Raw genomic sequence first — 15,567 nt, 5'->3', positions numbered from 1 at the left:
TACGTACTCATGGCATTGGTGTATACGGAACTTTTGTTGGGACTTTTTATAGACATTATATCCTATTCGCTAATCATATGTGGCTCTGTTTGAAGCCACTACTCACAAACTCCTACACATCCATTTACTTCAAATGTCATCAATGTCGTCCCTCTCAGCAGTTGAGTTGTTGGCCTTCTTCCCTCGGCTATCCAAAGTATCCATGCTGATATTGTCACTATCCTGACGCGCAGGCATGCCGACCGCCTGCCTTGCGGTGTCGGAGTTGGCAATGAAGTCTCGGAGCTGCTGCTTGGCGATCTCAACACCTTGGGTCATGGCAGCATTGCTCATCGATAGCATAGGGCCAAGCAGATTGAGCGTGTATGCCAAGTATGTGCCTCCAGCGATAACCAGAATAAGGAGGCACAGGAAAGGGTTTCGCAGAACTGGAAAGGAGTTTGTTAGCAAAAGTACAGAAGATATCTATATCCAACTCAAACGTACCTGTCAAAATCTCGTTCCAGCCAAGAGCAAGGAGCAGGCCATAGAAGTACCACGGAACCTGGGCAACACCGCCAATGGCTCCACGCTTGGCTTCAACATATACTCCATCAGCCGTCTTCTTGAACCGGACAACAAGATCCTGGCGCTTGCCCTCGCTAAGCACTGTCATCTCCTCCTCGAGACTCTTGCCATCTTCCTCATCGATGCCACCAATTGGCGCCAGGTCTTCCTCGTCACTGGCCTGAACGCCACTTGGCTGAGGTCCAACAAAGCCTGGCAGGTCGGGAGGACCGTATGTCTCTGAAAGTCGGAACCTCGAAAGAAGAGGAACAAGAGTGAGGGTAGACTCCCTTGCCTTGGTATAAATTCCCTCGATATCGTCGCTAGGACGCCATATTCTTGGCACGCCAGCCTCATCATATCGAAATTTGTCTTCAAAGTTCTCTCGGAGCTTCAAAAGAATGTTGCCCTCCATGACCTCTTCCTCGATCTTCTCTCGGAGGGCGTTCCAACTCTTGCGGCGCAATCGCCATGTGCCAATCTCAACCTCCTCGCTGTTGGCATCGAAACTCTTGGCGCGCTCAGCGAATCGAACTTCGGCCTCCTTGACAATACCTGTAAAGACCTTCCACACTCTGTCCCACAGATCCTTCTCAGTCTCAGGCTTCTCGCCATTCTCAGGGGCACCAGCACCGCCTCGGCCGCTTCCAAGCTTGTTGAACTCGAGGCCAATGGCGTCACCAAGCCGAGACCTGACCCAGCGCTCAACACGAGTCGCAAGTCGTCGCATCTCCTCCTTTCGCAGCTTGGCGCTCTCTTCATCGAGCTCCTTCTCAAACAGCCTTAACTGCGACTCGAAGTTGGTCCACGCGACGCCTTCGATAAGGAGACTCTGCGCTTCAACACCAAAGATGTCCAATGTCTTTCGCTTCTCATTGGCAACAATCTCGGCGAATTCATATTGGCCACCAGCCTTTTGCCCGGCCTTGACCTTGTTGGCAACAGCCTCGCCAAAAGCAGCAACGCCAGCCTTATGGGCAGCAGCCAACTGGCTCTGGTAGAGAGATTTGAGGCGGGCATCGATCTTGCCCTCAAGCTCGTGTCTCTTGCGAGTATAGACACCTTTGTGGTATCGGCTAGCTTGCACCTCGAAAGCCTTGATGCACTTCTGGCGAGCGTCGTTTCCAGCCAAACCAAGGTCAGGCAGGACAGTCGGAATTCCCAATTTGGTTGCTTCGCTCTGCTTCTCTTCGAGCGGGGCAATGATCACGTCAAAGTCAATTTGGACTTCCCGGGCGATCTCGTCACAGCGGAACTGAGCCAGAAGCTCCTGCTGCGTGGGCAGGTCCAGATCCTTGTTGTTCACAATCTGGTCCCAGATACCCTCGGCATATACAGAGAAACCATCGGCGGGGATGCGTCGGTGGTATTCAGAGAGGAAAAGGCCGCCCTCAAGCTCTTGGTCGCCGTGCAAGCCAGGCTTGCCGTGCCTGTGACCGGCTGTGAATCGAGCACCAAGCTTCTGAACCTCCTCGGTGAACTTATCAGCCTGCAGTATCTTGTGGGGCAGAGCAGCGAAGCCAAAATCGAAGTAGTCCTCGATGCGCGAGCCTTCGAGTCCCTGAGGCTTGGAGATGGACGACCAGATCTTGGTCAAGTCCTGGATAAGGGTCGTCCGTAGGTTACCGAGGGGGGTGGTGCCAAGGTGATCTCGAATGACGAAGAAGAGTAGAGATCTAGGAGTTGACCTGAAGCAGTGTTAGTAATCGCGCATACGCATGCTACTATGAACGGTGTAGCTTACTGTTTGTCCTTGAGGAAGATCTGCAAATTGACTTCGAAGACGGTCTTGAGGAGACCCATGTTGGCACCCTGATACAGGCCAACCTGGTGCTCCCAGATATTGACGATCAGAACCTCGCTGGTAGCCAGCGCAAACAGGGCACTCTTGCGCTCAAAGTCCTGGTCCTCGCCACGCTCTCGGCCATCTGTACCCTCAACGTCCATGACGAGGATGTTCTCCGACATCGGGGTGCCTGCGCTCGTCTCCCGCTTGTTCTTGGACATCCAGATACCCTTGGTGGTTTGTCGACGCTCCGTTTCCGACATGACGGAGAAGTCGGTGCCAAAGAGATTGTTGAGCAGGGTGGACTTTCCAGTGGACTGAGAGCCAAAGACGGAAATAAGATGGTAGTTGAAGCCCGAATCGGCGACATTGGTTTTTTGGAGATACTCGCTGATGTGGGTGCTGTGACGTGTTAGAAGGCATCATGATAACCAAAATGGCGGAGAAAGGAGAGCTGTATTGTAGACGTACTTGAACTCCTTGTCCTCGTCGATAACTTGGACGCCATGCTCATAGCTTCCAGCCCCCGGCGTCTCGCCGACGGCAGAGAAATGGCCGTTCATGATATGCGATTGTGGTATATATCGAGAGTGTATGTGTATGTGTAGCTGTTGGTTTTATTCGAGCTCTGGGAGGTGCATCCGTGGAAAAGTACGGGTGGCGACCCTCGCTAACTAGACAAGTTTATGTTATTGTGACGATATATTTTGTAGTGAAAAGAGAAAGAAAAAAAAACCACGACCAGGTTTTGGAGAAGAGATGAACCAAAACGGGATTGAGAGTTGTTGGGGCGAATAAAGACAGTCGGGAGACCCAAAGTTGTGACCACCTGGACAAGACGATGGAGACGAGACCTGATGGGCCAGATCCTTGTGACGAGAGATCCAGTCCACAGTCCAGTTAAAGTCGGGAGGTACGTACCTTAGTACTCTACACTCTCCAGCTAGACATTTTGTTAGTAGAGGTTCCACCTTCACCACCAAACCAGCCTCCTTCTACGCCTATCAACTCCTTTTTGTATGCAGGTCAGGTCCTAAGTCAGGGCATTTGTTTAATTAAATGGAGTCTTGAGATCCATCCCTGCCACATGTTCTGCATTCAACGGGTAGTTAGTTGTTGTCTTTAAAAAAGGCGGTCACGCTACCAACGTTGAAGCAGCTGCCTTTCACGTACAGCGCATGTCATCAGCTGCTCTTAATAGCTCTTCTTCTCTGGCTAAAGCATGTGCTTTTGCTGTGATACTCGAAATACAGTCCCTACTCCTCCGATGGCTCTTTTGATACCCAACAGCGGGTTCTAGCGGGATCGGACCGGTACCACAGCGGATAAGCTGATGAAGCTTGAATCATACCTCTCTCAACCAATCATAAGTCATTAACTTGCAGGATGGATGTATGTAACACCCCGCCGAGGGGCACGCAGCGAGGGGAACTGGGTTGATCATGATATGAGGTTTTGTCGATACAAGTTCATCAACCACAATACAACTCATATTTCTTATCCTTATCTTTCTCACAATCAAAAGTCTGGGGATAAACTGCCAAAATGTTGATCAAAGAGTCTCATGTCGATGTTCCTACCACTGCCAATGGCAAGGATGGCACTATGCGTGCGTCGCTACTCACATCTCATCAAGTTATAATACCAAGAACTCATACGTGATCAGGTATCTTTGTCTTTCATCCTACTATTCCCGGATATCCTAATGCGTGAGTCTTGTGAGGTCTACCTGATCTGTCGCCCACTAACCAATTTCCAGACGATTCCCTGGTGTGAGTCTCTTCAGTGAGATTTACCAAGGTCAGTATTCAATTTACTCCTTCTTCCTTACCTATGCGAAACTCCAACTTACATCTTCAGTCACCGGTCCTGTAGCTCGGTTTGCCCGCCAGATTGCTGGCCAGGGCTACATCGTTGCTGCACCTTCGTCATATCATGACTTTACAGGCCCAGAGCCTCTCAAGTACGACGTTGAGGATACTGACCGCGGCAACAAATTCAAGATCGAAAAGGTGACATCATACCATACCTACCTATCTGATCATACTATGAACTCATGTTAATAATTTATAGACTCTCGAGTCTTACGACGCCGACTCGTATGCCACTGTCGACTACCTCCTCTCACTTCCCACTTGCACAGGACGCATTGGTTCCACAGGCATGTGCCTTGGCGGCCATCTTGCTGTCCGCGCTGCTGTAAGTGTTTCTTATTAATGTGGTTCCATATTTCATACTGACTCCGTCCCAGCTTGACCCTCGCATTTCTGCTTGTGTCGGTTACTTCGCTACAGATATCCACTCTCGCACTCTTGGTCCTTACGATGCTCCCAACACTTCCTCTACCGCTCCTGCCGACAGCAACCATACTTTGGACCTTTTTCACAAATTCAAGGGTGAGGTTGCCATGATCTTTGGAGTGAAGGATACTCACGTCCCTGACGCTGGTCGTGATCTCATCCGTGCCAAGCTCCGTGAGGCTGGTGTCGTGACTAGCTTCTACGAGTTTGCCTGGGCCCAGCATGCCTTCATCCGTGACGAGCTCAGCAAGGGTCGTTACGATCCCGCTATTACCAAGATCTGCTTTGAGGTCCTGCTAGAGCTCTTTGGTCGTGTTCTCAAGACTGACCTGGGAGCCAAGGACGGCGATGTCCCAGCACCAGAGCACGACTGTTAAAAGTGTTCAATAGGCATCATGATAAAATAATGAGACATGGTGTTGAAAAATATTTATAAGGTGTAATAATATTCTAGATTCTTTAATTCGTGAAGATGAGAGCTGCTGATTCGCAGTTCTTGAATGACTTTCATAAACCGATACACCGCCCAATTTTATGTGAATGAACCAATCTGAGTAGTAAAAAAGGAGATGACTGTCCTAGCCTCTCGAGTGCACCGAATGCCAACATAAAAAAATCCAATCCCGACCCAAATGACCTCCTCAATATTACTATCAATACACAATGTTCAGCCGTTACGCGTCTTCTGAATCAGTTCCAGGTCCACTAGCGCTGGGGAGCGGGAGGTGGTCCTTGAGGAGGTGGTCCAGGTGGTCCCTGGCCGGGTCGTTGCAGAGGATGGGCAGTGTTGTATTGGTTACTGCTGCTGGCATATGGTTGATAGCCTTGAGAGCCCTGGTGGGAGGACCCAGGAGCAAGGTTGGAGTGATAGGGTGTTGAGCCCATACCAGTCTCGGCCTCCTCATCGAAGGGGCCGTGGGTGGCGCTGTGAGGGCTTGCTTGCGTCAGTTGGATGCTGGCACGAGGAGCTGTCTCAAGTGAAAGTGAAGGCACAGCTTCACCGGCCTTGCGACGACCGCGAGTACTCTCACGCTTGAGATCTGTACGCAGGGTTTCAATATCTCTGCTACGGCGCGAATCGTCGTGGCCATCCAGTGTGTGGTTATCGCTGTTGTCCCAGACACCGAGGCCAGCGGCAGCTGGGCGCGCATTAAATCCTTCAGCAGCCGCGGCTTCAGCCTCAGCAGTGTTCTCCTGCTTTGAGGTTGGGACCATGCGAGCCTCATCGGTGGCCTTGGCAGCATCATCACGGCTCTTCTTGGCAAAATCATCGGTGACCGTGACTGAGTATGAAGGGTTGGTGGGTCCGCCCAGAGGCTCACCACCACCACCGGGAGCAATGATGGGAACCTTCTTCAAAGCCAGAGCCAGGGCACACATGAATTTGGAGCGGCGGCTAGAACGGACGGCGTCGTTGTGCCAGTTGGACTTGTGAGCGATAGTAACATAGAGCAGCAGCTTGTCGAGGTTACCAACGCCGCCGACGCTGATGCTAAGATCGGGCTGGAAGTCACGGGCGTTCTCGGGCAGACGGACGAACTTCTCCATCTCAATGCGGAGCAGCTCAATATCCTCGAAAGATGTATCAAATGAAACATTAACTTCGATGGTCTCGTGCATGGACTTGCTACGAGAGATGTTCTCGATCCACATGTTGTTGAGCTGAATGTTGGGAATCTGGACAGTTTGCATGGTGTCAAGGCGGTGGAAAACAGAGTACAAGAGAGAGATCTTGTTGACAACCATCTTGGTGCTGGTGATATCGACACGGTCACCAACATCGTAAGGGTGCTTGACGAACAGGAAGATACAAGAACCAAGGAACTCCTGGGCAGTAACCGCGAAGATGAAGGAGAGTGAGAGAAGGGTGGTTCCGGCAGTGGTAAGGGTTGCAATGAAACTGCTCTGGAAGAAGGCAACTAGACGCATGTTAGTTTAAGTCAAGCGGACAAGTCAAGTTGATACTTACGGAAAACAAAGATGACGACCAATAGGACAACGACGAGGAGAATCTTGTCGAAAGCTTGAAGAGCTTGACCAATGTCCTTCATACCCTCAGCGATAGCCTTTCGCTCGACACCAATCTCAACCGTTTTTCTAACCATCTCGTCGAGACTGATGTCACCGTTATCGTCGCCATCGATCATGAAGAATGCCTCCTCGGCCTCATCCTTGTAAGCGGGTCCAAGAACTTCCTGAAAATCGTCCAGAGTGAGCGACTCGTGGCCCTCGACAACATAGGACATCCAGATACGGCGGCCCATGGCCTCAGATGACTTGGTCTTCTCAAGAGCTTCGATGACAATGGAATGGGCCGAGTTGGGGTTGAAGACTTGTTTACCAGCGATCTCAGAAGCGAGGTTACCGAACACGGACGCGACCTTGTCTCCAACCTTGCCAACTTCTCCAATGAGCTTCATGGGAGTGGCAGAGCCATTTCGCTTGTGACCCTTCTTACCACGAAGCATCACCTCAATGCTATCGTTAATGATGGCGTCTTCATCGGAGAATTCTTGGCAATGCAGGGGGAACAGAGTGCGAGAGGCATCGAAAAGAAGACCGAGGAGATGAACCTCTCGCTTGGACTCCTTGATACGATTGGCGAATGAGCGCTGGTGGTACGAAATACCAATGAGCTGCACAATTGCCTTTTCACCAAGGAAGACGGCGGAGGAGACGAAAAGAGCTCCCAGGACACGGCCCATGGTACGGACCCAGGGGACATAGGTCTTGCTTCTATCCTCATCCTGCCACAAGTTCTTGAAGGTAACATACGAAGCCAGGGCCCAGAAAAAGAAGGAGAAGGGGAGAATGAGGTTTCCGAGGACAGTTGCGTACTTGCGAGTACCCTTGCTGACGACTCCAGTAAAGAACATGAAGATGGATGGCAAGAACCATGCAACTACCTTGGCAGCCCAGCAAGACAACCACATAATGAGAACCCATAGGAAGATCTTGAACAGGGGAGGACCATCGTCGCCGGCTCGGTCACCATCATTATTAAATTTGCCGATAGGGAGGGCGTCCTTCTTGCCAATAGCAGCCAAGACGATCAGGGGAATCGCCAGGAGAAGACCAACGGGAACGACGTATACGAGGTATCGGGTGACAACAGAGAAGTTGATAATCTTGTTGTAGAGTCTGCCCATTGCGTTCAATGAGGCATCGTCTCCTCCGGTACCAGTACGGGCGAGGCCCTCGCCCATCCTTCGTCGGCGTCCGCGATGTCCATGGGATGAATTGAGGTTCTCTTTTTCTGTGGGAGAAGAGCTATCGTCGGGGCTCATGGGCTGTCCCATGTTGGCTCTTCTGAGGCCGCTGCGGGTAGAGACATTGCTCCTGACCGTCGTGAGCTGAATGCCTTCCATATCGTTCGAGTTGTTGCTGTTGCTTCCACCGAGAGGGACAAAGCCTGAGTGGGAGTGGCGCGAGTTGCGAGGCGAGAGTGAAACGTGGCGGTTGACCATTCTCAGACTCGATTATATATCGAACTCCTACCAGGGAGCCGAAGGCGCGGAGATATTCGAAGACGTAGTCGAATATTCCGAAAGTGCTAGAGGTGATTGACTCGTTGGGTCAAGTCAAGCGGATGATGAAACCAATGGTCGTTTTAGGATATGGAAATCTGGGAGTGCCGAGCAGGGAGTGAGACGGCGGTAGGATATCAAATCCTTAGTCGCAATGATCGTCTCTTGTAGAGTCTTGTGAGATCCAGCAGGGGGTAAAATAGGAAAAGGGATAATTATCTATGTGCTGGAGACTGGCTCGAGCTAGATGATGCCGAGAGGCGGGTTGTGGGCAATGATGAATGCCGATGATGTATGTAGTGGGTTCAAGGAAATAAATGCAAACAAAGCACTATAACAATCCGATGGCCATACAATTCTCTTTCTTGGAATGGTTTCCAAGACAGGAAAAAAACGAGGGTTGGATCTGATCTGCCTTTCTTTCTCCAGCGAAACAACGGACAAGAACAGGTTGGTTGGTGGTTGGTGCTACCTAGGACAGACAGAACTGAGGAAGCAAGAGAGACAAGAGGGAAACAAACAAAAAGATGGGAATGGCAAGCGATCTAAAAGGACAGGATTGAGGAAGAGGGGAGACCCGGGGTGGTTATAGGGAAACTGGAACGAGCGTCGTCTGGTGGAGAATGAAGAGGGAAAAGAAAGATGGGATGCGAGAAAGAAGAGCTACAGCAGAGTTGAAGTCAATCAATCGCCCATCGACGAACGGGATTTCTGGGATCATGGAATGGGTGGAGGTTCCCTGTTCCTTCCTTGTCAGTCAGTGCTGCTTGGCTCTTGGCTCTTGGCTGGTGCTCAAGCTCATGTGAGTGTGAAGAGCACTGTGCTCTTGGCCTGTGGGCAGTTGATTTCTACAGTGATTAATATTGCTACAGTTAGTACTAAGGATGGTTAGGTCTGTTTCTATTTGAGGTTTGTTCCGCCTTGCCATCCAAGCACATCCTAGGAATACCAAGCCGGGACTCACAAACCGACAGTCCCGTAAAGGCCTGGCTCGCGAAAGGGGCCCTCGTGGGTTCATGTCCATTTCTCTGTCCAACTAATAATAATAAAAAGTCTTGGGTAGTCTCCAGTGCTTCCATCGGCCACAGCCCAGCGGGTCAGAGCCCGGTCAAAGTCCCTGAAGAAGGGGGCAATCAATATCCACAGACAGTGAGCCACCATTTCAGGTTTTTCTCTGCCTTTTTTTCTCTTTGTAGAAAAGTACTTACATAGGTAAGCTAAGTCAATTCTCATTGGGTCTTTATGGTCTCCTCTCCTGTACTGTACTGTACTGGAGTGGGAGCCCTACCAGCTGAAAGGATCCGCGACAGGGTCCCCAGACACGCTGCAGGCTCCTTGAATTTTCTTTCCCTTGGTCAGACTTTCTCTCAATTTTCTCTCTTCTTTCATCTGTCTTTACAGGTACACTGCAGTGCCGGCTTTTCAGGGGCACCCGGCCCCTCCCAATTGAGCCATGCCCTCCAATGGCAGCACTCCAAAACGACGTTTTACAACGCCGGGCCAGGGGGAGGCGCCGCCCCTGGCAGCCACAGACAACCATTGACAGGTCGCAAATGCCCCCCTTTGTTTCACGTCTCCCAATCGGGCTCGAGGACTACGCGGCCAGAGCCAAAGAAAAACTCGGACTGGACGAACATCTGGGCGATTCTAGGCTCATGAATACAGTGCAGCTTATCTTATAATTTAACTTGACAGGAACACAGGATCAGGCAAGACATGGATGGCATGGATGGTCTGGTCTGGTACGAACCGAATGTAACGAACGGGCAGGCAAAAAGTAAGAATGCATGACATTTAAGTTTTGGACATTTAAGTTTTGCTGATTAACAACAGCCCATCATCTTACATAGGTAGTAGTATGTACATACTCTGTACAGTAATTATGGCGACACGACATGGTGTTGTATTCGCATGCCCCAACGAGATGGAGTCAGTAGATTCGATACGAAGGTCAAAGTCATCGGTCGGCTAAATAAGTTAATAATAACCGTATCTTCTCCATATTCGTTCCACCTTTTTCTTACCCACTACGAAAAGCTTCAACTAGCCCAGAGTCCAGCTCTCCTCCCGTCATGGAAAAGATGGACCCGATGCTTGAGATCTCAGGTGGTCCATCTCCCGATCCCACATCGAGAGCTGATGTTTCCCAATCACAGTGAAACACTCACTGTACGACTGCCTTTTGTGTAGCAGTCGAATTGACGATGACTCGTTCATCAACAAGTCAGACAATACTAGTCTGTCCATTAGCGACATTACAAAGGCTTCTTTTCGATTCTTTGTTGTTTTCACAGCAAAACGTAACTTGCGTCGTGACAATTTCTACACTAGCGATTAACCTTTCGACCCTTTAACGGCTCAACTTCCTCCTTCGTGTTTCTCAACGCCTGTCTTAGGTAGGCTAGCACGTCTTCGGACCGCGTTCAACGTTTGACTCTGACGCGCAACCTACATACTCCTGTACAAAACAAAAGACAAGACGAAACAGGCCAGCCCTTTTTCACCATTTTAGGAACTTCTAGCGTTTATTTGCGCCACCATTAAAAAAAAACACGAATTCTTGTTGATGGTTGCAGAACTGTGTAGATCTACTTCAATAGCATCAACTGGCATTGGCATGATACTGGTTTAATGCCAAGAGAGAAGCATTACCCAATGTCCCCCATGCATTATGCTTCAGCCTCTCTTTCATGTGGATGATGCGATAGTTTTTCTGTCATGTAATAAATAAACCTTGAAAATTTATCTACAAACGGAATGACTTCTTCCTCAACTGGCCCCTCTATGTTGCCACCAGCTGAAAAAAAAAAACAAGAAACCGATACAACAGTGGTTCAACTACAACAAGTCGGTCCAGCAGCCCCTGCAGACACGAATTGACTAGTTCCGGTTAGTTTTTGCCGACGTGTCGAGTCGAAATAGAAATAAGAGTTTGAGGAGATGGAAAAGAAAAGAATCAAAACGGTTGCTAATTGACAGGTAACCCGCATTGACCCGTGGGAATAATAGTTGAAAACTAGTAGAGGTCTGAGAGAGTCGAGACTGGAGAATATTTGCTTCTTATTTCCTCATTGTAGTTTCGCAATTATACGCTGTCAATAACTATCATGGTGGAAAATATAGAGCTCTGCATGTATATGGACAAAGGTGAAACCATTCGAAATCCCCTTTTACTCTCGCAACACGATACTCAATTGGGTTTTCTGAACGAATGATAGTCTATACTGTGTTATGCTGTATTGTTATTGCTGAACTGTTTGTCAGGGTCCTACTACAATGTAACGTCCAGGTTGTCTTTCCAATGCAACCCTATGGCCGCTCCAGATCCTGGTCCTGGAGAAGACCAGCAGACTGGGTCACCATCTCGCTTCAAGCAACGACGTTTCTTACTCTTCTTTACAAACTTCAACTCAACCGTCAACAAAAAAAGACACTGAATATTCAAATTCACCATCATCGGATTCCTCTTCTAACCGCTGGACCCTTAATGTCTCACTATTCCCACAGTATCCATGTCCTACCATCCACCAGCATGCCCATGATCTAACTACAGAAACACCCTCCACATCGCAATGTCGATCTCATTATCCGTCTGGAATCCACGTCGGTCGATCACCAACAACCACGTCTCCGCTACGAGCAGAAAGAGGTCAGTGAGAATGCAACGTGATCTGATCGATCACACATTCCCCCGGAAAACGGAAAAGCTTGACCGTGCTGTGCTCGTCAGTCCAGTACTGCAACAACGCCCCAGCTCGTATTTCATGACGTATCGGATATCTCGATATCAAATCGCGAAGAACGAAGCGAATTCATCTGTCTGTCGTCACTTGTAACACTTGTATTTCGATGGTAAGCGCGCGGCATAAAACACCATGATGTTAAATATGCCAACCCGCCAAAACTATGCTAGGTGGTTATTAGACTCTGCAACCTCGGCCTCGGCCACTTTGCCAATGCTTCCTGATCCAGAATGACAACCGCTCTTCGGGCATTCTCTCTAGCCTCTTTCTCCCAGCCGAATGCTGATCAATGGACAGCAACAAAGTGGGGGCGCCGATCACCATTCTTGTCTTGTTTGGTTCTTGTTTCGTGGGGCACAAATCCCAAGCTCAGTTGATGACGGAGTTTCGGGGTCTCTCACCAAAGCCAAGACGGTCCGTTTCAATAGTCCAGTTCAGCTCAGTTCCCATAGTCCACAGGTGTCTGTTGTAAAGTCAGCTCACGGCCCTGACGACGTCACTGAGCAGTTACTAAGAGCTCGGCGAATTTCCACTTCAGCCTGGCTTGTTGGGTTTTGATGAGTTGCTAATCAACTAACGAGCCAGGTAGAGACTCAAGGAACTGGAAGTGGCAGAAACAATATAGCTGCGGTCATGATGACTTGTTCCTCTGACGTCACATCATCTAAGACATTCAGCTCGCACTACTAGGTAGCGTTAGTGGCTGGGGAAATCATCTCGTTCAAATAAAAGACATTGATCCAATATCATTTCGCTTGCTACTTTTTCGTGCAGGGTATCATGAAGTGCGGCACAGTACAACACCAATACTAACCAGACAATTGCTCCAAATCATATCGTCCCAATCAAACTCAAAACGCCAGAGTCGTGATATCACTCGCTCCACATCAAACATTAACCTCATCTTGTCGTCTGAACTCCTGACGTGAGTCCAATGGTATCTTTCAGCTCAACTTTCGCTTTGTCGTTCTCATACCCGTAGTCGCTGCCGTGGCTGTCTTCCGGCTCGCCAACTGTGTCAAATTGATATAACGGATCCAACCTGGCTTCCCGCTGAAATAAGATCCATCTCTTGATCCACCAGGGAAGGACTTTGGTAACTTGATATCTCATAAACACACGGGTAGGTACTGCAAAGATGTAATCCAGTTCCTCTAGCGTACGTTGTTTCGTCTCTGGTAGGAACAAGAATATCATGACCAGAGCAACGATGTTGAAGCCCGCGTACATTGCAAAGGCACCGATGGCGTGCAACCTTGCTAATATCAATGGGAAGGTGATGGACAGAACCGCTGCCCAAAACAGACATGTTGCTACAGCCCATGACATACCCACCTCACGATGCGACAGGGGAAACACCTCAGCCGAATAGGTGAAAGGCACAGGTCCCTCTCCGGGTGAGTAAAAAGCTGCAAAGAGATAGACGAAGAGAGCCACCAGTGCCATGTGGAGTCCACCGGTACCCGGAATCAACGTACATAGGCCTGCCGCAAGCAATGTCCATGCCATCTGAGGAAACGTAAAGAGCAGCAGAGACCGTCGGCCGAAGGTATCTATCGTCCATATTGCAGGCCATGCAAAGACAAAATTGACCAAACCAAATCCCATCGATGCCAGTAGAGCCTGATTATCTGTGGCTCCAGCGTCTCGAAAGACGCTTGTCGAATAAAAGGCAATAATGTTGATACCACACATCTGCTGGGCAATCATAACCACAAATGACGCCAAAGTGGCTCGTCGCACACGGGGTATCGTGAACAGTTCGATAAAACGTTTCGCATAGTTTCCCTGGCCGATAAAGTCGAGCTCGACTTCGAGTTGCGCATGGATATAGTACAGGTCGCGGGCCGCCTGTACCGGGTGGTTTCGAAGTCGCAATAGGGACTTCATCGCATCGTTGTAGCGGTTCTTTTTCATGTACCAACGGGGGGATTCTGGGCAAAAGTAAATTAATAACATCAAAGGCACGGCTGGGATGAAAGCTGAGCCTAGTTGGTATCTCCATGCATTGTGGCCGATTTTCGTCACGGCGACATTTGCACAGGTTCCGAGAAAGATACCAAAGGCGGTCCACATTTGCCAGCTCATTACAAAGGCACCTCGAATCGGGGCAGGAGAGTTCTCGGCAGCGAATATGGGGACTATCAAAGCAAGTTAGTTTTTGCGGGAACAGATGCCGTGCGGGCTGGATAGATGAAAGGAGACTTGCCTGTTGAAGCTTTGGTACCCATGCCGATACCAAGAAGTATACGACATGCAAAAAGCTGCCTCCAGTTATTACAAAAAGCGCTTCCAATGACAGGCCAAAGACAGAAATTCGCTGAAAAGAATATTGTGCCGCGACGGCCAAAACGCGCATTGAGAGGATCTGAGAGCCAGCAACCAAAGAGAGCTGTCCCGATATAAGGCGCCGAGTTGACGAGACCAACGAGTAACTTGTCATGTATACTATCACCACCAATGCCGAAAGCATAAGGAAACTCTAGGTTGGCACCGTTTGAGCCTGTCTGGTCCCAGCCTTGCACAGCGGCGCCGATAGAGCACGTTGCAACGGTCAAGTAGAGGACAAAGGGAACTCGCCACTTGTGAAGGATCTCGTCTCTGAGGGCTTGGATCTCTTCATCGTTGAGCTTTTCATCTCCTTCAATATCCTCGTAGCCGGTGGGGTCCTGCGCGACAAGAGCACCCTTGCGGATGAGAGGGCGATAATGGTCGAGATCTTTTTTGCGGCAGAAGTCATCCACATCGGCCAAGAGTCTTGCTCGAGGAAGTCCCCAGAGAGGATTCTTAATTCTTGGTGATGTCAGTGATGAAGGGTAATGAGACAGTGCTTCAATTGAACGTACTTGGCTTCAACATTCGCATGCAAGTTAACGTAAGCTTCTGAGGGACGCCGTGCATGTTCGATCATGGAACTAGAAGGATATTCGTTGGTGGTCCTTGATAGACTGGAGAGAATTGATCAGCATGGAGATCGGCAATACATGAGTTGGAGTATGAGCATGGGTTAGACTGTACCGCTCTACATCGTCTTCGCCGCGATTCGGCGCCATATTGTAAAGTAGACGGCTCAATTAATAGTGAGGCGGGTATGACTGATTTGAATATGAGACTGAGTGGCGGACAAAAGGGCCGTTGCCCAAGAGCAAATATGACTGAGACCAGTAACAGACAAATGGTGAGTATCGTTTGGCCTGCGGCTTTTGGGTGACCGAGGTAGACGAGAGTTTGATTGATTGTCGCGACCGTTGAGATGAGATGAAATGACGATAATTCCTAACGGGTGTCGTCGGGCGATCGCCTCTCGAATGTGGGGTTGGAATGAGATGAATTGAGGCACAGTCAAAGTATGTACCTGAGGAGACAGAAAACAAGGATTGTCTGATTGTCGCAGAGTAGTCTATAGAATATGCGTGACAAAACTGAGATATCACGCAAGTGATTCTGAATGATTTGACGTGGGTATTGGTCGAGAAAGTTTGAAGGAGGCAAAGTTGAGTCGAATGATCCAGGCCCTTTTCTCTGGTCGTCGTCGGTTAACTTAGTAGTAGGTACATAGATTATGGGACGAACCCAAAAGTCATGTTAGGAAAAGAGTCAAAAAACTGGAAGAAGCGATATTTGAAACTACCTGGTTGGTGGTAGTCAATTATTCTCAAGTCGCA

The 15,567-nt window shown here is 49.4% G+C and overlaps 4 protein-coding genes across 4 annotated transcripts; 1 reads left to right on the top strand and 3 right to left on the bottom strand.

The window, feature by feature from the left end:
• Positions 1–129: 129 nt before the first annotated feature.
• Positions 130–2,895, bottom strand: SEY1 (Dynamin-like GTPase that mediates homotypic ER fusion; the record flags this gene model as incomplete). Its single annotated transcript, XM_044845488.1, has 4 exons — positions 130–428; positions 487–2,234; positions 2,291–2,734; positions 2,804–2,895. The coding sequence occupies 4 exons, from the start codon at positions 2,893–2,895 to the stop codon at positions 130–132; spliced, it is 2,583 nt and encodes an 860-aa protein (XP_044711404.1).
• A 982-nt stretch (positions 2,896–3,877) lies between these two features.
• Positions 3,878–5,009, top strand: FPOAC1_000878 (uncharacterized protein; the record flags this gene model as incomplete). The annotated part of the gene is made up of 6 exons (XM_044845487.1): positions 3,878–3,941; positions 3,999–4,041; positions 4,092–4,132; positions 4,193–4,344; positions 4,406–4,531; positions 4,584–5,009. 6 exons carry the CDS (start codon positions 3,878–3,880, stop codon positions 5,007–5,009), a joined length of 852 nt encoding a protein of 283 aa, XP_044711403.1.
• Positions 5,010–5,337: 328 nt separating this feature from the next.
• On the bottom strand, positions 5,338–8,099 carry FPOAC1_000877 (uncharacterized protein; the record flags this gene model as incomplete). The annotated part of the gene is made up of 2 exons (XM_044845486.1): positions 5,338–6,551; positions 6,602–8,099. 2 exons carry the CDS (start codon positions 8,097–8,099, stop codon positions 5,338–5,340), a joined length of 2,712 nt encoding a protein of 903 aa, XP_044711402.1.
• A 4,703-nt stretch (positions 8,100–12,802) lies between these two features.
• FPOAC1_000876 (uncharacterized protein) lies at positions 12,803–14,955 on the bottom strand (the record flags this gene model as incomplete). Its single annotated transcript, XM_044845485.1, has 4 exons — positions 12,803–14,043; positions 14,184–14,695; positions 14,749–14,850; positions 14,921–14,955. 4 exons carry the CDS (start codon positions 14,953–14,955, stop codon positions 12,803–12,805), a joined length of 1,890 nt encoding a protein of 629 aa, XP_044711401.1.
• Between the last annotated feature and the right edge of the window lie 612 nt (positions 14,956–15,567).

The sequence above is a fragment of the Fusarium poae genome, chromosome 1 (assembly GCF_019609905.1).
Source record: "Fusarium poae strain DAOMC 252244 chromosome 1, whole genome shotgun sequence".
NCBI classification, from domain to species: Eukaryota; Fungi; Ascomycota; class Sordariomycetes; order Hypocreales; family Nectriaceae; genus Fusarium; species Fusarium poae.
The sequence above is the reverse complement of the archived record's forward strand: the minus strand, read 5'-3'. Positions and strand labels throughout refer to the sequence as shown.